The 24,992-nt window shown below is 39.2% G+C and overlaps 1 protein-coding gene across 2 annotated transcripts in view; it reads left to right on the top strand.

The window, feature by feature from the left end:
- LOC127578218 (sortilin-like) overlaps positions 1-24,992 on the top strand; it is a 106,000-nt gene that overhangs the window by 47,450 nt on the left and 33,558 nt on the right. For both annotated transcript variants that reach the window (XR_007957493.1, XM_052029961.1), the window contains exons 4-12: positions 523-625; positions 729-896; positions 1,057-1,130; positions 4,063-4,109; positions 10,673-10,809; positions 12,410-12,493; positions 18,003-18,063; positions 20,548-20,703; positions 22,716-22,822. Coding sequence is in view for 1 of the 2 variants with exons in the window: in XM_052029961.1 (XP_051885921.1) it covers positions 523-625; positions 729-896; positions 1,057-1,130; positions 4,063-4,109; positions 10,673-10,809; positions 12,410-12,493; positions 18,003-18,063; positions 20,548-20,703; positions 22,716-22,822 (937 nt within the window). In the remaining variant the exon portion in view is untranslated. The remainder of the gene's footprint in view (positions 1-522; positions 626-728; positions 897-1,056; positions 1,131-4,062; positions 4,110-10,672; positions 10,810-12,409; positions 12,494-18,002; positions 18,064-20,547; positions 20,704-22,715; positions 22,823-24,992) is intronic.

Here is a 24,992-nt window from a genome sequence, read left to right as displayed (position 1 = left end):
TTCTTGAACAGGAAATGGATAATACTAATTTAGCAATGAGATGACTTGAGCTCAATTTGCTTGGGTGTTGAATCCACTGGTAAATTCATTAGGCCCATTATTTTTAAAGTATCCTAGGCAGTTGCCTGAAGGAGACATGAAGTTTCACTTGACATATCCAGCAGTATTGAATACATTGATGAGCAACCTAACACTGTGGGGGAAAAACCAAAAGAAAAGTTGTTGCCAAAATACAAAGCAAGTCAAAAATATTCCCATAGAGACAAAAAGAGCAAAAATGCTTCCATGGCCATGTCACTTGATTGCACCACAACCCAACCACTACCTAAAAATCCTTGATTTTTTCTCTTTTGCAGCGACTAGATCAGCCTAATCACCAGCATCTTACTGGTCCTCCTGGCAGAGTAAACTATGAGAATAATTATTGTAGCCCCTTCTGTACTCTAACACAAACAGCAAAGTCTTTTAAATTTCTTCATGTTTCAGTTCAGGTAAAAATACATGATGTCTTTTGAATTACAGTGAAGATTATGGGAAAACATTTACTGATATCTCAAATCTACTCAAGAACTATTATATAAGGAAAGAATTTGGAATTAATGTAGGACCAGAGCATTCAAAGAAGGTGAGATTTTCAAACTATTAAGTATCAGTTTCTATTCTTTACAAAAAAATAGGAACTACCTAGGCAGATATCAATAACGTACTCCCTTTCTGTCAACCAATAGGTCATTCTGACAGCTGACGAGTCAAAACAAACAAGACGAGGTGGCATAATATTGCGGTCATCTGATTCTGGTCGATCATTTCATTCCATCCGTCTCCCCTTCCACCCAAGCCTGCCGATGGTCTATCACTCCAGCCATTCAGATCACCTGCTGGCCTACAGCACTGATGTAAGTAAGGCAAAATCGGTCAAGTTCCATTTTTTAAAATGTTCATCCTCCTCCACTGTGACTGCCTGTTGGGGGGAATTATTTCTAAAGGCTGCTTTGTGTTTTATTGGGACATTTGGAATCAGCTCTCACTTTGTCATTTTTTTTCCTTCTGCTACAGCATGACCTTTGGCTTTCTCAAAATTTTGGTGAGACATGGAAAAAGATCCATCAATTTGTCTACACATTTTCATGGTAAGATAAATTGTTTTTAATATTTGCAATCCATCCTACATGAATGATATGGAAAGTGTTTTATAGCAACAGTTTATGGAACTTCAGGAAATTGCAAAATTCAAAGCATTTTTTTTATTGTGCAAAAAATGTCCCAGCAGCAGTTAAATTAAGATCTCCTACAGAATTTTCCCTCCAACCAACCTTTCTTTTAACCATGTTATTTTTTTTCATCTCATGGGCTATAATGAATCTGAATATGATAAAGACCTGCCCATGATAATTTTGACTGCAGGCTAAATCATGCCCTCAACCCAGGCTGTCATACCTATAAGATACTCTTAGGAAGAAGGAAACAAATGAGAGGTTGAGGAAAGGAGTGGGGTAAGGTGTGGTGGGGGAGAGTGTGGTTACCAAGGTGGTATGGTTATTGAAGGGAGGGAGGAAGTAGAGAAGAGGAGGGGAAGGGAGGTGTGTGTGGGTAATGGGGAATGGAAGTAGGAATGGAGAGAAGAGGTGCTAATAGGCAGAAAGTATAGTGTTGCCAATGATTCAGCATTGGTTTACCTATCTTGTATTTAAGTGGGAAATTAGTCATCCCTTCAGTAAAAGGATGTCCTTTCTCACATATCATTTTCTTTATGTATATTAAGTCACAGGACTGGTCCCTAGCTGAATTATTCTGGAATATTATTTGGCTTGGAATTCCAGCGAAGGATTTTGCAGTCCTATACCAAGTTCCAGAATTCAAACTAAACTGGAACTTACTTGGGAGTGATACTCCCAATGTGAACTTCGTGAAGTAACTGGTGTTAATTTTTGCTGGTGGAGTGAAATATGCCCACCCACAACCTCATCCTTTTTAAATACAGCATTGCCAACCCTGTTGAAAGGCAGAAAAAGGTTTCAAACACTAGAAATACTGGAAGTGCTTTGTGGGTCTGACAGTGTCTGTGGAGAGAGAAATGCTCAGCATTTCTGATTAATAGTCTTTCTTTAAACCAGGGAATAGTTAGGATAAGGGATGCAGTAAAGTAGTGAGTGAGAGTGAAAGAGAATACAAGGGAAGTCTGTGGTTGGGAGGAGACCAAGAGAGACAGAGTGTCACATATGGTGGTGGTGCTGCTGGCAGTAAAGACTTGTTTGTCACAGCTGCTTTGTCTGAAGGTGGTATATAATAGAAGATAATGAGATAAGAAAAGTGCTGAAGTGGTGAGATACAAAACACTGCAGTTTCTGGCAATTTAAAAGCGAATGCTGGAAAGACTCGGTAGATCACACAGCAGCTGTGGAGAGAGAAAAATTGAGTTGTTATGAGTTGATGATATTTCGTGAAAACTGGCCAGTTCTGACCAAGCTCAAATAATGTGTCCATTTTGGGAGTCGACGTGAGGTACAAGGATATGCTCAAATCGTCCTTGACATGCAACATCCCTGATTTGCAGGATCTCTAGCCCATGGACCACTTAAAGTCGAGAAGGAACTTTCTGGATGGTATTGAGAACCTCTGGACTTTGCATCAGAAGCCTGCATAAGTAGGTTAGAAGTAGAGCAGTAGTACCGAACTGCTGCTCCTTTGGCCATCCCTGGCATCTCCACGCTGGGAACAGAGTATTTAAGCAGGCAATGTAGTGTAGCGGTTAGTGGTAACACTATACAGTGCCAGTGACCCAGGTTCATTCGTGCTGCTGTCTGTAAGGAGTTTGTGCGTTTCCCCGTGTCTGTGTGGGTTTCCTCCAGTTGCACCGGTTTCCTCCCACATTCCAAAAATGTACGGGTTAGGAAGTTGTGCGCATACCATGTTGGCACTGGAAGCGTGGCGACATTTGCGGGCTGCCCCCAGAACACTCTATGCAAAAAGATGCATTTCACTGTGTGTTCGATGTACATGTGACTAATAAAGGTATCTATTTCCCGCCTATTCCTATTCCTATTCCCCATCACTTGGCCCATCTGTGGAAGAATCTGTGTTTCCCATGATGGCTTCATTAGCTACATCAGAATCAACAGAACCAGAGTGGAGGTGAGTCATCCTCAGTCCTGAGGGACTGCCTAGGAAGAAGAAGAATCTGTCGCATTAATTCCCCATCCCAATCTGATCTCTCGCTCTCGCTCTCTCTCGCTCCTTTTACACTGTTCCAACAAAGCCCAAGGAACTTCTAACTTGGTGCATTACAGTTCTCAAGACTCAACACTGAATTTCTGATCACTAGCCTCTCCACTCTGTATGAAAGGTCATCCACCTGTAACACTACATTTTTTGATCTCTATAGATACTCCCATCAATCTTTCGGCATTCTATTTTCTTTCAGATTTCTTTCAGCTGCAGAGTTTTGTATCTCATGTTCTAACATTGACTTTTTTCCCCTCTTGTTCATCTTCGATTTTCACCTCATTAGCAGTCATAACAACTTCCTGTATCAAACCTTCACCACAGTCTCTCAGCTGGCACCATCACCACTTGTGACATTTTTAGTTTCTCTTGATTTCCAGCCCTGTGTAAACATGTTTTATTTCTAACTGTTTTCATTGTTATGGCCAAACAATCCAGCCCCGTCCCCTTCTGCAGTTTGGAATGCTTAAAAACAGTTTGGAAAAATAATAAGATGAAAAAATGTTCTTCCCCAACCCCCTTGGACAACTTGGGGTTCTATGGTTATGTAGGAATAGAACTAGGCCATTCAGCCCCTCAAGCCATGCCATTAAATCGTATCTGATTTGCACCTCGCTTTCATTCAAATGGCTTCCTCAAAATTCTATAACAACATATTTCTGAGTTTCATGATGATAGATCTATCTTGATGTTTCATACATATTGAATTACTTTGACGTGTGGAGCTCGCAGTTAAAAAGGCAAACACTGTAGCTATTTTGTGACTGGGTTTTGTTGCACTGTTGCATGATACTGTATTTTTTTCATTGATCATTTCTCATGACCTTGTTTGCTTTTTAGGGGACCAGGAAGCACCATTTTTTTCTCAACTCATCCGAACAATCTTTGTAAGTTAACTAAATTTTTAAAAACATTTAAGTCTTGAGTATGTTTTGACATTTTGCTTTCTCCGTTCTTCTCTTCCCCCTTCACCCCTCTCTCTCCCTGTATAGAGATACATCTATTGTTGGTCATGCATCTTGCAGTGATTTTGGATCAAATCAGCTGCTTCCAGTTAACTGATGGTGAATCAGCAGCTGATTTTATATCCATTAAAGTCTATAAAAAAAGAAAATTGAGTCGGGTGGAATATTCCTGCTAATATGTATCACTACACAAGGCTGATTTCATCCCCACTGTCCCTTCATTTACTTGGGTTCTTATCCTTGGGCAATCTGATTTATTTCCTTCAGTGAAATCAGCAAGAGTAAGGGAAAGTTAGAAGGTTGATGGGTAAACTTAATAAAAGGAATAGGGCATAGGAGTTCTACCAGAAACCCCATTCACTGGGGCACAACTTTGGAGAGGATTTTTCAGAAGCCTCAGAGCTCATTCTCTCCAACGCAGAAGTTGTGGCTAACTCTGTTCACATACTTGTGAACCCAAAGATGTGCTGCAGCATTCAGCTGCTTTTACAACTTCCTTCAGAGCACAAGCAAGCGCTAACCAGTGACCAAGTTCTGCAGTGGAAGATCAGACCATACGAGAAAAGCTGATTGCCACAGTGGCTTGTACTGCTACCATCGTGAACTAGAGTGTGCATAGGAATTTACTGGATGGTGTAATAATCTGTCCTTCAGGAGAATATTCTCACTTTGAGAATGGCAGGAGCTCCATGGGACCCAAACGTTATCATCCATTCTCAGAAGCACAGTATTCACCCTCCCACTCCTGCATCAGTGCCTTTGCTTTTCCTGTTCAGCAATCTGCCAGATTTGCTTTTGTTCACTCTAAGAATTCTACAGCCAGACCTCCTAGGGTAGAGATGTTTGTGATTAGTCTTCCAGACCATCTGCAGTCATCCCCACCAAGAATCAACAACCTTCCACCAGTTACACAGTAGCCACAGGAGCATCTTTAAGTAGGAGATGAAGAACAATGAAAGGCATATTGAAGATAGAAACCAGGGGAGATGAAGAACAATGAAAGGCATATTGAAGATAGAAACCAGGGAAGAATGTATATTGTGATTTGTTCACTGCTATGTGGAATATGGCATAATCTGATTCCTAATGTTGTTTTGAAATGTTTATTTGTGGTCATTTTGGTTTTGCATTGTGGTCAGCAGAGGTTCTAATTGTCAGTGAACATCAGAAGGTAAAATGTGGGCATTTTGATGAATGGTGAATTCATGTTGTGGGTGTTGGTATTGTACTTGGATGAGTTGTTCACAAATAGCCTGAACTGGAAGGTGCTATCTAATTTGCTCCCTCCTTCCTCCTCCTCTTCTTTATGCTCCTCAGCTATTTGCTGTGAAGCTGGAAAAGCTTTCCTTCTTTCTTTCTTCAATCTTTTTATTAACTTTCAAATTAGTACAAAATAATATATATAATTAGTAATTATACATATGGTGCAGAGAGATCAGGATAACAATCATAACAGTTAATATATATAATCACAAGGAGTAAAAAGGTAATCTAGACCTCCTGTTCTCTATTAAGTGAACAAATACAAAAGGAAAGATTGAAAAGAAATGAAATGTAATTATATGAAGAACCCCCAAATCAAAATAAAAATATTGATAATAACCAAAAAAAACCAAAAAACTTCAAAAAAAAACTGGGACATATTTCTTCAATTAAAAAGAAAAAAAACATTACTATGTAGTCAAACTCTGCTCCTTCTGCATTCAAGGGTTATTGAAAGTGATCTGATAAAGATCAGCTTATATGGAAATATTGAATAAATGGGCTCCAAACTTCACTCAAATTTAAGCGTAAGGATCAACAGTACCACTCCTAATTTTTTTCTAAGTTTAAACAATGCTATAGTTTGAGGAACCACTGTAAAGTGGTGGGAGGTATTGGATCCTTCCCTTTGAACAAAATGGATCGCTTGGCCATTAATGTGACAAAGGCAATCATACGACCAAGCAGAAGCAGATAAATGGCGAGATTCCATCATTGGTAACCCAAAAATTGCAGTAGTAAGGATGAGGTTGTAAATCAATATTCAATACAGATGATACAATAATATCTTTCCAATATTTTTCCAAAAGGGGACAGGACCAAAACATATGTGATCAAGGGAAGCCACCTTCGAATATCTCTGTCACACATAGGATTTATATGATGATAAAAACGGGCTAACTTGTCCTTGGACACATGGGTCCTGTGAACCACCTTAAACTGTATCAAAGAGTGTCTGGCACACATAGAAGATGTATTAACTAATTGAAGGATTTTCTTCCATGTCTCTGTAGGTAAAAGTATCTGGAGTTCTCTTTCCCATTCATTTCTTAATTTTATCAAGTTCCTCTGAATGTATTTTCATAATCCGATCATAAATTATTGCTATCAGGCCCCTACTGATAAGGATTAAAACCTAAAATTTTTTCCATAATTCAATTTTATGTGGTGTTGGAAAAAGAAGGTAAAGTAACTTTTAAAATTTCAATCTGTAAATATTGAAAAAAATGTGATCTAGGCAAATTGTGTTATTAGACAACTGTTCAAAAGATAAAAAAGAGTTAATCAATGAATGAATCTCGAAAACATGTTATTCACTTCATTTTCCATAAGAAAAAGCTCAGTCAATTCTAGATGGTTGAAAGAAAAATTAGATTGAATAGGACTTGATAAATTAAATTTATACAATCCAAAAAATTTACAAAATTGAAACCATATCCGTATTGTATGTTTAACTATTGGATTAGTCACTTGCTTACTCAATTTAGTAAGTACAAAAGGGAATGAAGCTCCTAAATAGAAACTAATGAAAATCCTTGCACTGATTCACACTCAAGGGTGTACCTAACGGGGACAATGAGTTGCCATCTAAATCTTGTGACCAGAAAATTAAGTATCTAATATTAATTGCCCAACAGTAAAATCTAAAATTAGGCAAAGCCGTACCACCATCCTTTTTTAATCTTTGTAAATATTTCTTACTTAACCTTGGGTTTTCATTCTGCCATATATATGAAAGAATTTTGGAATCAATAGTGTAAAAAAAAGTTTTGAAATAAAAGTTAGAATTGCCTGAAATAGATACAAAAATTTTGGTAAAATATTCATCTTAACTGTATTAATTCGGCAAATCAATGATAAAGAGAATGGGGACCATTTAGTAAATAATTGTTTAATGTAATTAATTAAAGGTAAAAAATTCACTTTAAATAAGTCCTTGTGTTTCTTGGTAATTTTAACACCCAGGTACGAAAAATAATCAGTCACTAATTTAAATGGTAATTGCCTATAAATTGGCATTTGTATGTTTAATGGGAAAAGTTCACTCTTATTATGATTTAATCTATAACCAGAGAAAACACTAAACTGAGCAAGTAGTGATAATACTGCAGGGATAGATTTCTCCAGGTTAGAGATATAAAGTAACAGGTCATCTGCATAAAGATATCCTATGAGCCCCCTTTCCACAAGTAATACCAAATATGTTAGAAGAATCCCGAATGGCAATTGCCAAAAGTTCCAAAGCAATATTAAATAGGAAAAGCTTTTGATGTAATGATTGCTTACTCTCCAACCCTCTGGAATACTGCTGTCCACTTTGGAAGTTTGTCATATATATCTTTTGCAGGATCCATAGGATATAATATTTATAGGTTGGCTTAATTTGTCCAAAATACATTTACAGCTATTTCATTCTGAACGATGTATTAAATCAATACAATTATGAAATTGGGTTGCATATGTTGTAACAGTATTGAAGAGTGTCAGTTTCCTGTGGATGTTGACAATTCATGTGGATCTATATTCTCCTGAATTTACACAGCTATTTAAACTTCAATCTAAATATAATGTCATTTTCCCAGAAATGGAGTTCATAAATATTTCACAAGTGACTGGTTTTTCTTTTGTGATATTAAGGTGTGAAATAGAAAATTAGATGCCGTGCTATTGTTTTTGGAAAGATGGGAATTAATTATCACAGAGTACACATATGTAACATTACATAAACTCTAAAACATTCATCAACAAGCAATTGACAAGAAAACATGTTGTGAAAAATTTAAAGTATGCAGACTATTAGATATATATTGACAAGTGGATTATTTTATATCAGTTCCTTTAACATTGGACCCACTATGGATTGCTTTTTGATTCATCAGCCTTTGAAACCAGTCATGATGTTACTAACATTCCTGTTTGGAGTGGACTGCAAACATTTTACGGATTCCACTTCTTAAATGTGAATGTAAGATTGTTTACTTATGGTTTCCCATCTGTGAAAGGTGCTTAATGAGTAAAATCAATTCAACAGCATCTTCTGAGCAGCAGAATTCATTCACGGCTTTATGTGAAAAGTGCTATGCACATTAACTGATGGAAATGTAGTGGGGACTTGCAGCGGGCTGAAAAGCTTGAGCATGTAGTTATTAGGAAAGAGGAGGTGCTGAAACCTTTGGAAAGCATCAAGTTGGATAAGTCGCCGGGACCGGATGAGATGTACCCCAGGCTGCTGTGGGAGGCGAGGGAAGAGATTGCAGAGCCTCTGACAATGATCTTTGCATCATCGATGGAGACGGGAGAGGTTCTGGAAGATCGGAGGGTTCCAGATGTTGTTCCCTTATTCAAGAAAGGGAGTAGGGATAGCCCAGGGAATTATAGACCAGTGAGTCTCACCTCAGTGGTTGGTAAGCTAATGGAGAAGATCCTGAGAGGCAGGATTTATGAACATTTGGAGAGGTATAATATGATTAGGAATAGTCAGCATGGCTTTGTCAAGGGCAGGTTCTGCCTTACGAGCCTGATTAAATTTTTTGAGGATGTGACTAAACACATCGATGAAGGGAGAGCAGTAGATGTAGTGTATATGGATTTCAGCAAGGCGACTGATAAGGTACCCCATGCGAGGCTTATTGAGAAAGTATGGGATCCAAGGGGACATTGCAGTGTGGATCCAGAACTGGCTGTCTCACAGAAGGCAAAGAGTGATTGTTGAAGGGTCGTATTCTGCATGGAGGTCGGTGACCAGTGGTGTACCTCAGGGATCTGTACTGGGACCCTTGCTCTTTGTGATTTTTAAAGTGACCTGGATGAGGAAGTGGAGGGGTGGGTTAGTAAGTTTGGGGTGTTGTGGATAGTTTGGAGGGCTGTCAGAGGTTGCAGAGGGACATAGATAAGATGCAAAGTTGGGCTGAGAAGTGGCAGATGCAGTTCAACCCAGATAAGTGTGAAGTGGTTCATTTTGGTAGGTCAGATATGATGGCAGAATATAGTCTTAATGGTAGGACTCTTGGCAGTGTGGAGGATCAGAGGGATCTTAGGGTCCGAGTCCATAGGACACTCAAAGCGGCTGTGCAGGTTGACTCTGTGGTTAAGAAGGCATATGGTGTATTGTCCTTCATCAATCAGGGAATTGAATTTAGGAGCCGAGAGGTATTGTTGCAGCTACATAGGTCCCTGGTCAGACCCCACTTGGAGTACTGTGCTCAGTTCTGGTCACCTCACTACAGGAAGGATGTGGAAGCCATAGAAAGGGTGCAGAGGAGATTTACAAGGATGCTGCCTGGGATGCGGAGCATGCCTTGTGAAAGCAGGTTGAGGGAACTCGGCCTTTTCTCCTTGGAACGACGGAGGATGAGGGGGGACCTGATAGAGGTAGGTAGTCAGCGGCTTTTCCCCAGGGCTGAATTGATGGCCACAAGAGGACAGAGGTTTAAGGTGCTGGGGAGTAGGTATAGAGGAGATGTCAGGGGTAAGTTTTTTACTCAGAGAGTGGTGAGTGTGTGGAATGGGCTGCTGGCAACAGCGGTGGAGGTGGATACGATAGGGTCTTTTAGAGACTGTTGGATAGGTACATTGGAGCGGAGAAAAATAGAGGGCTATGGGTAAGCCTAGCAATTTCTAGGGTAGGGACATGTTCGGCACAGCTTTGTGGGCAGAAGGGCCTGAACTGTGCTGTAGTTTTTCTATGTTTCTATGAAATGTTAGGAAAGTAATTAGTGATTTTTACCAGGTAACTTGTATTTTAGTTGTGAAGCATGAAAACCAGAAATACATCTATTTTAGGAAATTTAAGCCCATTTAAACAACCAGAGGTTAGAAGTTTCTGACCCATCAGAATAGATTATAGCAATTTTAATAAGTTACTTTTGGTGAATATCACAAGAAAACATATGCTTAAAATTATATAGAAACAAAAACTGGTAACTTTTTGTTACTATTCGTCGAGGAAGTTTTTAGAACCTTCTTTTATCTTAAAGTTGTTATGTACGTTATCCATAAAATAAAAATTATAATTTGTCCTTAATGCTGACAGGCCTATGTAACCTAGAAGTGAATAATATTCCATGTTCAATACATGTGGGTCAGTGTCCTTAGTGGTGATCAAGCCAGTAAGAATAGTTGAGCTAATCACCAATTTTAACTTAAAAGTGTACATAACATGTACATAAATGTGTTATGAAATGTAAATATCATTTTATTGTTTATTAAAATTTATTTTACAGATGACGTAAATGACAGAGGAATTCTGGTGCTTAAAAGAACAATGGATTTTGGAAAAACGTATAAAATACTTCTGACAAATGTTTACTCGTTTGGCTTTGCTGGCCGCTTCCTCTTTGCCTCTGTAGTCAGTAACCAGGTAAAATGACTACTTTTAAGGAATAGCAGCTTGAACATATTGCAAGCTGCAACTAGAGAATTATACACTGGATGATTTATACACTGTGAAGTTATAAATCATCCAAGCCCGGAGATATTCTGCAGAGAAGGCTATTTAGGCTGAGTGATAATGTTATAGGGATGAGTGGTTTGGAACAGTTGCATAAATTACAGCATGACTTGAAAAGGACCAGCTTATAGAAGCATAAGAGATGGATAACAATTTTATTTGCTGGGGCACAAACTGACTTAAAACTTCCCTTTCTTGCCTCATCTTTTATCTGTGTGCCTCATTATTCAGGGGTCTAGATTTGACTGTCCCATTATTTTCTCTTTGTAGGAACATTTTTATCCTGAATTTTATTTACCTTCAAGCAGCAGTTTCCAGTTCACTTTTGCTAAATTGCTTCCCAGTCCAATAAAATTGGCTTTTGACTTGAACTTGGGTCAACTCACCAATCCTTTTCCTTTGAGTGGCACTTGTTTTTCTTACACTTTTATGAAACATCTTAATGATGCTGCACAAAGAATTGTTGTTATCATCAATAGGTTTTATATTGAAACTTTACTTAAAAATAATTGTACTTGAAATTCCGTTATATAACTGTTGACCATCACATAAATAATATCTCGTGAACCAGCCTGGAAGTGAGTGCATCTGTAATATAGAACCATAGAACAATACAGCACAATACTGGCCCTTCGGCCCACCATGTTGTGCCGCCCTTCAAACCACACCTATTTAACCCCTTCCTCCCACGTATCCCTCTATCTTAAATTCCTCCATATGCTTATCTAACAATCTCTTGAGCTTGACCAACGTATCAGCCTCCACCACCAGCCCAGGCAGCGCATTCCATGCACCAACCACTCTCTGGGTGAAAAAGCTCCCTCTAATGTCTCCTTTGAACTCCTTCCCCCCCCCCCCCCCCCCCATTACCTTAAAGCCATGCCCTCTTGTATTGAGCATTGGTGTCCTGGGAAAGAGGCACTGGCTATCCACTCTATCTATTCCTCTTAATATTTTGTATACCTCTATCATGTCTTCCCTCATCCTCCTCCTCTCAATGAGTAAAGCCCTAGCCTCCTTTAGTCTCTCCTCATAATCCATAGTCTCTAATCCAGGCAGCATCCAGATAAATCTCCTCTGCACCCTCTCCAACACCTCCACATCCTTCCTATAATGAGGCGACCAGAACTGGGTACAAGTGTGGCCTAACCAAAGTTTTGTAAAGCTGCATCATTACTTCGTGGCTCTTAAAGTCGATCCCACAACTTGCAAAATCTCTCGTTCACTAAAATGCTTGCAATTGTTTGAAAAAATTGAATTTAAAAATAATGTCAGTCTGAGTTTCAAAGTAATTTTAGCAACAGCTGTTCATTTAGAAAATAATTTTCTTTCTACTTATTATTTCATGTAAATCATTTGCCCTCTCTGAGCTATACTACCTTGTGATTGTCAAATGTTGTTTGTAATTTAGAAAGATAATACGTGTAACAAATTTATATGAGTGTATATATAATATAAAGAAAAGAAAAAAATATTCTGAAGAGTATGGAATGTCCAATTTTAATTACAGACCCAGCCCCGATCGGTCTATGTGTCTGCTGATCAGGGTGATTCTTGGAATAAAGCTCAGCTGCCTCCTGTCAGTCATGAACAGGTACGTTCACAGTAATCTTCAATGACTCTTTATCTGTTCCTGCATGTAAAGTATTGAAGAACATTTAAAATAATGATTTCAATTTCAAGTTCAGGGAGGTCTTTCAGTTATTATCATTTGACAAAATCAGGTATTTTAGGTTATTGGGAAAACTTGAGACAAATGCATTAATGTTCAGTTTCTATAATAATATCTGCTCATTCAAACCTGTCAGTTGGCAGCCATGTTCTTATTCTTTCAGGTTTTATTTTCCAAGTTATTCTGGAAAATTCATTGACTAGTGCAGTAGTTTCCCAAGCTGTTGTGTATGACCCCCTCAAGGGTTTTTCATTTGCTGTTGGGAAAATTTGAAAAATACAAACCTTAGTAACATTTGACATGAAAAGAAGGATCTTGACCCAAAACATCAACTGTCCATTTCCTCCCGTAGATGCTGCCTGTGTGTTGGTCCAGATTCTAGCATCTGCAGTCTCTTGTGTCTCTATTCTAAAAATTTGTTTGGCAAAAGAATGGTCTAAAAGTTCAGTGGGGCAATGCTTTTGTTTCAGCAATATGCATCTGAAAATCGATTATTTCCGGAGTGGAACGTGATCTTGACCATTTCCACTTCAAATTGCATGACTCTTGGCATTTCAGATCACGATTCACCCCTGCACACCTGGCATGCTTTCTGTGTCAGTCCTGCACGGAGTAATTTCATTCCCTGTGCAATAAACCTTCTGCAGCATCACTATTGCTGAAGAAAGAGGACCAAGTTCTTTTGTGAATGACCTTTGCTGGGCATTTCCAGGAGAAGGAGATATTTGTGCAGCACAGCACTAGGCTGGGACTCCACTAAAGCAAATCCCATACTTACCCTTCAGGATGCCCCCACCACCACCATCACCATCATCCTCATGGCACCAACTCTGTTCGCAATATCCTCCACCCTCCCCACAGATTACTCCCACTATAATCACCAGAGAGCTATCTATCCCCCTTCAACCCTGCACTGGACTCTGATCTTTCAGTCTCCTCTTGGACTTTCCATTTAGGTAAGGCTCAAAATCTTCCAATCCACAGGCTTACAATCCCCTAACTGGCTATGCCCCAATGTCCAACCATCCCACATCCCTGACAACCACTGACCAAAGTAACCATCAACCTATCCTCTGCTTTGCCTCATCTGACAGCCCCTACATTATGTCGCTCCCTCCTACTTATCATTACTGTTCCTATTATTTTATGAACTTGCTAATAATCAATGTTCCCAAGCCAAAGAATGTAAATGCAAAAAATTATTAGATGCAAAAAAAGTGGAAGACTTTCTCAGAGCTGACATAAAGAGCAGTGGACCTACTTCTGCACATGAGTATATTCTTTCATTTGTTTAATTTTGGAAGCATGTGAATTCTGTAAGAGGGCATCTTTGAGATGGTTGAAGACTGGCAATAGACTTTTGAGCTTGCAGTGGATATTGATCAATAGTGACAAGAATGGAAGTGCATAGTTCATGAATAAATGCAGATGTACTTGAATATTTGAGATTAGCAAACATGATACTGAGCATCCAACTGTTATTTCAAAATCTACTAAGTATCATTCCCTTGCAAGAGAAGAAGTTGTAATATTTTTCGCTATGGATCAATCTGGAAGGAAAGGCTGCACACATTGGAGCAATCCTGGAGTAGATGATGGATCAAAATTTATGCAGTTGTCTCTTGTCACCTTATGTTTAGTGTGCCTAATTCCTTCTTATCTTGATATCCTGTTTCTCCTTCCATACATTTTATTTCAATATTTCATTTACAAGGATGGAAGTAGAAATAATGAAAATACTTCTTTCCTATTGTTATGTACTTTATATTTGCAAAAATCTGTGAAACAACACTGCAATTGAAAATAATTAACTTGGTTTATTGTGACAATTAATTAGGATATTAGTTGTGAGGTTTCGTCAAGGTGCCTGGCCTTGCGGGAAGTATCAGTGCTGATACTATTATTCATCCATACTCCCAGTGTTTTTGGTCATGTTTTGTGCTCACTAGTGCCACCAGGAGACAATTACTTTTGTACAACTCCTGCAGTTATTTTCGAGCTTGTTGACATCTCCAGCAGTTTCCGTGTTCAAATTGCCAAGTCTACTTCTTGCTATAGTAAGGTTGTGAACCACAGTAAATAAAATATAAATAGGACCAGAAGTAAGCCGCAGAGTCCCTCGATCATGCTCATTAAAAATCAGCAAGCCACTTTTTTCAATGTAATGGAGGTATGTAATTGTATCTGTGAAAAACTATTTATAAATAATATTGAGTCAAATTGAAATGGATCTATCCTATAACTCCATTCACATTAACTTAACGTGGAACATAGAACAATACAGTACAGGAACAGGCCCTTCAGCCCACAATGTATGTGCTGACCATGATGCTAACCCAAACTAATCCCATCTGCCTGTACGTAGTCTATATCTCTCTATTCCCTGCCTGTTTACATGCCTCTTAAACATTGCTATTGTATCTGCATCCACCATGTCTCCTGGCAGCACGTTCCAGGCACCGACCACTCTCTGTTTTAAAAACAATAAACTTTGCCTCGTAAACCTCCCCCTTTTCACCTTTAACCTATGCCCTCAAGTATTTGACATTTCCACCCTGGGGAAAAGTTAGTCTCTCGTATCTATGCTTCTTACAATTTTATATACTTCTGTCACATTGCTCCTCAGCCTCCAACACCCCAGAGAAAATAATCCAAGGTTATCTCTCCGTGTAACTAATGATCTGTAATCCAAGCAACATTCTGGTGAACCTTTGCTCCACCCTCTCCAAAGCCTCCACATGCTTCCTGTAATGTGGCAACCAGAACCAGACACAGTACTCCAAATGTGGCCTAACCCAAGTTTTATGCAACTGCAACATGACTTCCCAACTTCTGTACTCAACACCACGACCAATGAAGGCAAGCATGCCATATGCCTTCTTTATCACCCTATCCACTTGTGTTACCACTTTCAGGGACCTATAGACTTGCACCCCAAGATCCTTCTGTACATCAGTACTCCCACAGGTCCTGCCATTCCTAGATCATTTGACTTCCCAAAGTGCAACACCTCACACTTGTCCAGATGAAGCTCCATCTGTGATTTCTCAGCCCACATTTCCAACTGGTCTATATCCTGCTGAATCCTTTGACTACCATCCTCAATATCCGCAACTCTGCCAACTTTTGTGTCGTCTGCAAACTTCTTAATCACTCCACCTACATTTTTATCCAAATCACTCTATCACAAACAACAGAGGTCCCCACACTGATCCTTCCAGAAAACTACTGTCACAGACCTCCAGTCAGAATAACATCCCTCCACCACTACCAATTTTGAATCCAATCTACCAAGTCTCCATGGATCCCATGTGCCTTAATATTCTGGATACCTGAGAGTTCTCTGTGAAGTGGAATGAGCCACAGGTGGTGACTAGATCTAGGGCTTTATCTCATTCTCCATTTTATCCTTCCTTGTTAATCTTTTGGTTGTAATTTGATGTTTTTTTATGTTCTGTTCAATCCTGTGGCCTGCCACCAGCTATCTTTATGCAATTATATGAATGTCATGATAGTGAATCTGGCCCATGGAATTTTTCTTTCCTGTGGGAATATATCTCCTTGTCATGAGTTATACAACACAGATACAGGCTTCTTAGCCCATCAAGTCTGCACAACCATCAGCACCCCACACTAATCCTGCACCAATCTATTCAATGCCTTTCAGCTATTTTGAGATGTTACTTGTATTCTCTATAGAGAAAATTGATGCAAGACACTTTTTTTAATTCATCTGCCATCTATTTCTATTATTAATTCCCCAGACTCACTTCTTACACAACCAAAGTTTAGTTTGTTAGCTTTTCAAAATATCAACACAAATTCTTACTGTCTGTTTTTTTTTCATATTTCTGGCTAGCTTTAGTTCATAATCCAGTGTTTCCTTCCTTGTTAATATTTCAGTCATACTTTGAATTTTCTGACTTGCCACCATCTGTCTTCGTGCAACTATATATTTTTTCTTCAAATGTGATACTATATCTTTTTTTATTCATTAAGCATAGATGGCAAGTCCTCCCCTTGGAATTTTATTTCTCATATATTTATATGTATATATATCTGAAAGGTCCATCTGAACATTTGCCAGAATTGACCAATCCCTTAACCTAAATTACCTGTTCATTTTGTCTTGTTCTGCTTTCATGACCCCTTTTCTCTCCCTCAGAATGAATGTAAAATTCAATCATAGTTTGACTGCTGCAACTAAGAATGCCTTCATGAGATCATTAATTAATCTCATTTGTTGGACAATATCAGGTCTAGTGTTGAAAGTTCTCTAGTTGGCTTTCAGGAAACTGTCCTGAAAGCATTCCATTGAGGCTTGCTTTTCAGTCGGATTTTTTTAATATATACATAAGTGTGTGTGTGTATCTCACACACACACACACACACACACACACACACACACACACACACACACACACACACACACACACACACACACATAAAATATATATATAGATTAAAATTCTCCATGATTATTAGTCTAAATCTTTGGTCCATTGTTTTTGACCCCTTTTTGGTAAAAGAAATGGGTCCTTTCTATTTGTCCACCTGGACCCCTCACAATTTATACATCACAATTAAGTCTCTGTTAAGCCTCCTCTGTTCCAAACAAAGAACACCAACTTATTCAATTTTTCTTCATTGTTTCAGTTCTGACAGCTGTCATGAATCTCCTCTGAACCACTGCAATTACATCTTTCCTGTAATGTAGTGAGCAGAACTCTATGTAGTGCTCAAGTTGTAGCCTTACGAGTGTTGTATACATAACCTGCATGATCTTATGTTTACTTGTAAAGGAAAGATCTCATTCCTTTTTAACCACCTCACTGACCTTTACAGATACATGGAGTTGCCCTTTGGGGTCCCTTTAGTTCTCTACGCCATTCAATGTCACGTTTCCTCACTTTGTTGCACCTCCCCAAATGCATTACTCATCCTTCTTCAGATTAAACCACAGGTCCCATTTTTCTGCCCGACTGAATTCTTTTAGATTTCAGTCCAATGATGTGACAGAGCAATGTATAGAGATTAAAAAAGAAAATCGTTTATGCTGGGTGCTGCCTGGATCTGAAAGAAAAATTACAGTTTAATATTTCAGTTGCAAAATCGTGCCATGTCTAAGGCCTGATACGCACCCTAAATACCAGTCTTTATTTTTAGCTTCTGGTTACCCTAACATATTTCCAGTATTATGTATTTTTTATCAAGTGAATTTTAACTTTATTTTCCCAACCCTTCCCCAAACTGTTTTGTTATGGTCCCAACAATTAAATTGGGAAGGACTTCCTTTATGTACTAATTTAAACTAGAGAATGTAGTGTATGTATGCATGTATGGGTATTTGTGTATATGTGTGTATGGTTGGAGAGCTGTAAGTGGTCACTCGTGGTAATGTGAATAATGTTATGTTGATGTTCTTTTACAGTTTTACTCAATACTCGCAGCAGACGATGAAATGATTTTCATACATGTGGATGAACCTGGCAGTAAGTAGTACCTCTGAATTTTTTTTCAGTGAACGGAGGAGATTAACATATATTTAAATTTAATCAGTCATTCAATGTGTGTGTGTGTGTGGTCTGCATTTACTCAGAATTTGTTTCTATATTTATGAAATGTGTGGCTCACTGGTAAGATTAGCCACTACCTTAAACTGTTCCAATCCTTGTGATTAAGGAACTTGTAGAAGTGGAAGTTCCTGTATTTAATACACAACACTGAAATTCTGAAAGCAGAGTAATTGTGACTGGGAATGGAAATTATCCTTTATCCCTTTATCCTTCTAGGTGATAGAAGTAATGAGTTTGGGTTGCTTTAGTGATGCATTTTGTAGACAGTACACAGCTGCAGCCACTTACTGCTAGTGGTGAAGGAAATGAATGTTCAGACAGCAATGCCCAAACCTTTGGGCTTGAACCATTTTAGCTCCGAACAGAAGACTGCAGGCCAAATTCTTGCTGGTAATTGCATGATGTCACAGTGACATCAAACAACATACAATGATTGTTTAACATGACATGCATAAATTAAGAACACAGGGTTAAGGTAGATTCCAACCTACTTAGACTGCCATTGGAGCATCCAGATGATCACCTTACTCCAAGCTGATGCCTTTAGCTTTCAATTATGACTGATTTTCCCCACCCATCCACACATACTGCAAGTGTTCTTGCATCCTTCCACCTTCTACTTGACCCATTTTCCAGCGCCTACCTGACCTTTCCCCCTGCTAATTTCTATCTAATCATCACCATCATCTGCGTGACGTGAACATCCACGATCTATCAGACCTGACTCTCTCCACCATTTCTGTCCCTGACCACTCTATCAACCATTTCCTCAACTCCCTGTCTGCACAACAATCTGCTTGTTTTCATCTCTCTGTTTTCCCCCCTCCCCCAACTCAAATCCTCCACACTCTCTCCACAATAGCAGAAAAGATTAAAGGAAAGGTATATTCTACCATGCAGCATTCCTTGGGCTTTATGTGCAGCAGGTTGATTCAAGAGTGGCAAAGGCACAAATTTGACTTAAAGGCCATGGCAATGGGTGATGCTTGGAATACAGTCATGCTCCCTGATTTAACCCAGGTGTGTTGAGCTTCTTGAACTTTATTGGAATTGAATTCATTCAGGACAAGAAGTGAAGTTTGTCGTTGGGGTGATGGAAATAGATACAGAAATTTCTGGAGATGCACATCAGGTTAGACAGCATATGCAGACCACCTGTAACCTTCCCTCCTCATCACAAATTGCCATCCTTTCCAAATGCATCACTGTTCTTTCAGTCTCGTGTGTTAAATAGAGGAACTTGCACTTCACCGAGTTTCTTAACAGAGTTATTGGTTTAGGTCGACAACCTTTTATCAGAATTGTTTGTGTGGTAGTTGAAGGAAATGTTTCCAAGTGGAGATGTGACAGTAAAAGTCATGAGGTAAAGATGTTGGGGAGGGCTGTATGTGGTTGATGGTGCCAGTGAGTAGGGCTTTATTTCTAACATTAGGTCATCAGGTGCTTAGAATGTTGAACTTGTAAGTACTTCATAGTTGAGACAAGCAGGCTGAGGAAGTATATGGAACCACACAGGATTTGTTAGATTAAAGATGGAAACCAGAGCTAGGAGGTAAGGAGGGAACTGTGATACGTGGATGATCACTTGAGCTTTTGAGCAGCTGACAAAAGCTCTTTTTTTTGTATTCCTTCTAACAGTTACTGCAAGCAAAAAAACGTAAATGTATTAAAGTTCCATTAATTGTTAATGGCACATGCCTGCATAGCAATTGCTCAGTATGCCCAGATGAAGATTAAATGTTTTTTGTTTTTCTTTTACTATCTGCCCTCTGAAATGGAAAAATTCAAATAGCACAATTATGTGAAAGTCTGTTGGAGAATCAAAAGTAATGAAACAAATGGAGAAGTTTCAGAATCAGGTTTATTATCACTGACATATGACGTGGAATTTGTTGTTTTATGCATCAGTAGAGCGCAAAGACATAAAAATCTACAAATTACAAAAATAAATAAGTAGTGCAAAAAAAAGGAATAATGAGGTAATGTTCATGGATCGTTCAGAAATCTGATGGCAGAGGGGAAGAAGCTGTTCCTGAATTGTTGAGTTTGGGGGTTACCCCTTCCCTGATGGTAGTAACGAGAAGAGGGAAGAGAAGAGGTTTGAATAGAAAACAAGGTTGTGCTTCAATTTTTATTTGCAATTAAGCATACGATACAGCTCAGTATACAATAGTCATCAGGTAATCATCCCCATCTTCTCTTTAGTATTCCTCTTAGTGTTGGTAATTTTAATTGGTTATGTAGTGATGGCACTTCTTCTGATGAACTGAGCAAGATCCAATTGGCAGCAATTTTGGAAAGACTCTATCTGCTGCAAATAACCTAACTTGCTGCTCTACAGCCTTTTGTTTTCAAATAGAGTGTTTTACGCTAAACTGTTTTGCTTAATATTTCTTTTAGATAATGGGTTTGGTACAATTTATACTTCTGATGATCGAGGACTTCTGTTCTCCAAGTCCCTGGAACGTCATTTGTTTTCAGATACAAGCGGTACAACAGACTTCACAAATGTGACGTCACTTCGTGGAGTCTACATCACTAATGTACTTGATGAAGGTAAGAAAATAACTACCTTATTTGAAACTGTTAAGTCAATCTGTCTTTATGCATGTCTTTTTGTAAAATTACTCTGAAGGTAATCTCAAAGTGTTAACATATCCTGGCATTGCAAAAAATTATGGATGTGTCAGACTTGAGTTAAGCATTTAACAGTTCATGCATTCATAGCATTTCTCACATTACCAAAGAAAATAAGTTTGCTTTGACAAGGAAGCAACAGTGTGGTGTCCTGTCATAATATAGGGCAGGTCAGCAAAGCCAGAAATAACAATGTAATTTTGACCAGATTATCTGTTCTTTGTTTATTGAGTGATGGGAGTTGTGTGGTAAATTTTGATCATCAAAATAGGGGGAACTTCTCTGCTATGTTAGTTTTTATGCCACCTAAAAGGACAAGGATTGTCTTAGTTTGACATATTCTGACATTGCAAAAAATCATGGATGCGTCAGATTTGAGTTAAACGTTTAACGGTTCATGACTCTGGAAAAGTGGCACATCTGTTAATAGAAACCTCACAAAGGACTGCATTGAATTGTCATTGAAGTGTTCGTCAGATTGTGTTCAAGTTTCTGAGTGGGACCTTGCAACCTCTGACTTGCAACCGAAAGTTACCACTCAGGCATGGCTGACATGAAAATGGAATTGTGGCCATTTTATCTTAATTAATTTTTGATTTAAAAGCACCAATACCTGAAATTGATGATTTACACGTGGCATAATACAACAAGCCTTTATGTCCCAGTGACTCTCTAATCATGCCCAAGCAACTACAGTATCCAAAACAGCTGACAACCCATAATAGTTTAAGCCTTCTTGGTGTCCAGAATCTTCCTTTCTGTTATTTCCACCCTATGATTTGGACTGATCCAAAACACCTCATGGATTTCATGAATACCACTGGAACCCTGTCACTCTCAATCCTTTGAGGCCTAAACTGTAATTCACTGAATGATCTCTGTGTTCCAACTTTTCATATCTCCGTGCAGACTCCCAGATTTTCCTCATACTCAGTCTCATCCAACTCAGGCCACTCCCTCCAATGTCCACTCCACCCCACCCATCATCCAGTTGCAGACACTGGAGACAATTCAAAGAATGAGGTAACGGAGGAAATGGGAGTGCACAAAGAGTGACACAAACACTTGAGAAAGTGTTGAACATTCAACATGGACACACTGTAGAGGCACAGGCAAGAGAGAGTGCAAAACAGAGAGAAGGAAAACATCAAAAATGCAATTGGAAAGAAAAACTATGCATTTATGTAATGACTTACATTACATGATGTCTCAATGCTTCACATCCAATGAATTACTTTGAAGAGCAAACGCAGCAGCCAACATATCCAACAAATAAAAATTGAAAGTTCTGCAGATTCTGGAAATATGAAACAAAAGCAGAAATCGGTAGAAAAATGCAGCAGGTCAGACAGCATTTGTGGAAAGAGAAACCGAGTTAACTTTGAAAGGTTTTTAACATGAAACATTCAGTCTGTTTCTCAGTTGCTGCCTGACCCACTGAGCTTTTCTAGCATTTTCTGTTTTTGTACAGAGCAAATTTCACAAGCAATAAATGAAAGAAGTGATAGATGGTGTTGGTTAAGGGAAACAACCACACAACATCTTTCAAATAACAGTACCATTTTTAAAAGATAGAAATCAAGATCCAATTACAAGTTAAGAAAAATTGCACTAGAAATTCATTATCACCCAAGTTTCTGATAAAGCAGATGGCATGCATGCACACATTCCAAAGCAGGTACTCGTTGTGCACTAAAAAAACACAACCTTTCAGGGGGTCAGGCAGCATCTGTGGAGAGAGAAACAGAGTTATTGTTTCAGGTTGAAGACCCTACATCAGAACTAGCCCCTGTTATTACACCCCACCAACACCATTTGTAAATGTTAGGAACGCACTAGTGACATCATAGCATATTTTTTCAACTTCTCATGAGCAATTTCAAAAGGCAATCTACTGATGTTTAATCATCTATCTTTCAACACCCTTGCAGATAATAATATTCGATCAGTAATTACATTTGACAGTGGAGGAGAGTGGAAGCCTCTGAAAAAGCCAGATAACAGTCAATGTGATGCGACAGCCAAGAATCCACAGATGGTTAGTGGAAATATTTACTTTCAAAATGAATCTTTTCTCCTCGAACTTCACTGGTTTTTAGTCACCTTTGTTTGCTTTTGGAGAACAGCCAAGGAACAGGGCTGTAGCTGGGTTGATTTCCTCTCCTAACTCAGGCAAGTCAAATCAGGACATGTGGCACTCGATGCTCAGCCATCAATGACACAATTATTTATGGCAAAAGGCTGCCAAAGCAGAGTGAATGTGATGCAGGAATTCCTACCACAATTCAGCAAACGCCAACTTCTGCCCTCATTTACTCAGTGCCAAAAGTGCACAAAACTTCAACTCAATTTTCTTGAATCAAATTGTCACAACTAAGTTGCTGCATTCTGTTGCATAACAGTAATATCAGGACCACTGTGTGTACATGCATGGCTTGCCCACCAGAGCAATTCCCAGAGGATTCCTACACATTGTGAACAAGCAGCACAGTACATTGGAACAGTATCATGGGGCTGATGTTCTGCCACACCTGGTATGGATGTTATGTAAGGTCTTTTGTGAAAAATATTCTGCTTTCAGCTGAGAAATTTGGATGTGTTGCTCTTTAGCTTTCAGTGCTATGTATGTGAAAATAAGTTATTTCTGGAGAGGAATACAGTTGCAATAGTTTCCGTGTCAAATTGTGCCCCTCCAGCAGTTTTGATTAAGCATTCTTGGTTTCAAATCATGCCTGCACCAATGATGTGACCTGTATGTCAGACACACTTGGAAATGCATCATACCCCATGTAGTATCACTAAGGAAAATAAGTAACATTGTTTACTTTGTAGTTGAGTGCTCTCAGAACATTAGCACTAATACCTCTGCATGTCCGTATTCAGAGTTGGGAACCCTAATTAGGCATGTTCTCTAATTTATATGTGCTTTTGGGCACGTGCTTCCCTCAATACTGACCCCTGCACCCACTGATCTTGCTCCCTACTCCCGAAGCATCCCATGACATCACTTCCTCCCCACCCCAATTATTTCTGACTGTCCCCACGTTTTTCTTCCCCACAGCTCATAATCCAAGCCTCCTGACCCTCGCCTGAGCTCCCAGGTTGCCCCCCCCCCCACCCCCGACTCAGGCTCTGATCAGAGTGTCATTTGTGACCCAACCTTCCAATCATCCTCCATCTGTAGACAAACCCTCCCCACCCCCCATCCACAACATTCCCAACTCTGATTGTTGCCCTCCTGATTCTGAGTGACCACTGGCACCAGAATTTGAAACCCCCATCTCTGGCCCTGATTTGAGTCCCAGCAGGAACTGCAAACTGGCCCACAATTGAAGTCAGGATCCCAAATGAGGCCCTAAATCAATTCCAACCCCCAACCAGCAGCCCTCTTTCCTCTGTGAATCACAGATCTCTTGTCAGTCCCTGTCTGGCTTGAGACTTTCCTTGATGCACTCCCCACTGGTGCAGGTGGTGAAGGAAAATGTGTCAAGATCGTTCAATAGTGTTTGCCATCCTGGGCCTTGGATGCTCCTGAATCTGACTGAAGTTGGGCTTTAACCAAAGAAGTGATTGGCACAGCATGCAGCAGTTAGCATGCTTCTCTGGCACCAATTAATTTCTAGATTGTGGTGTCAAATTGTCCAGGGAGAGCAAAATTAACTTCCTTTTAATGAATGATGCGTTCATTTGTTTATTGATAAATCCTTTAAGATGATAAATAACCAAAAGAATTCTCCCTTCATTCAAAAGAATATGAAAGGGTGGGGTTGTAATCCTTCCTGTGCATTGTACCAAAAACGATAAAAAGTAAGAACTGTACTGATTTCTTATGTGATCACATCAAGGTTGTTTATGGCTTGTCCCTAATGGTAATTGTGAAAAAGTATTCGTGAGTAATCTCTTGAAATGATGGACCCTGAATGTGCTCTTACAAAGCCACTTGGTAGGGCAGACTAGGTTATTGTCCCAGAAATGTCAGTGCATGTTCCATATTTGTTTATCTCCCAGTTCTTCTCTTTGAGTTCCTTTCCCATGCTATCCACTATTTCATGACTGAATAGGTAGGCACAATCTATAATGGCTACATGATACAGATTAAATTACTTCTTTTCTCATTCCTGTTCTGCTCCAATTCTACCCAACTAACCTTCCATTTCCCCATCCATCTTCTCAGTGCATCTTCCAGTCAGCGCATACTTAGCTTCTGC

Source organism: Pristis pectinata, chromosome 15 (assembly GCF_009764475.1).
Source record: "Pristis pectinata isolate sPriPec2 chromosome 15, sPriPec2.1.pri, whole genome shotgun sequence".
Taxonomy (NCBI): Eukaryota; Metazoa; Chordata; class Chondrichthyes; order Rhinopristiformes; family Pristidae; genus Pristis; species Pristis pectinata.
Note: the sequence above shows the minus strand (reverse complement) of the source record. Positions and strands in the feature narration are given on the sequence as shown.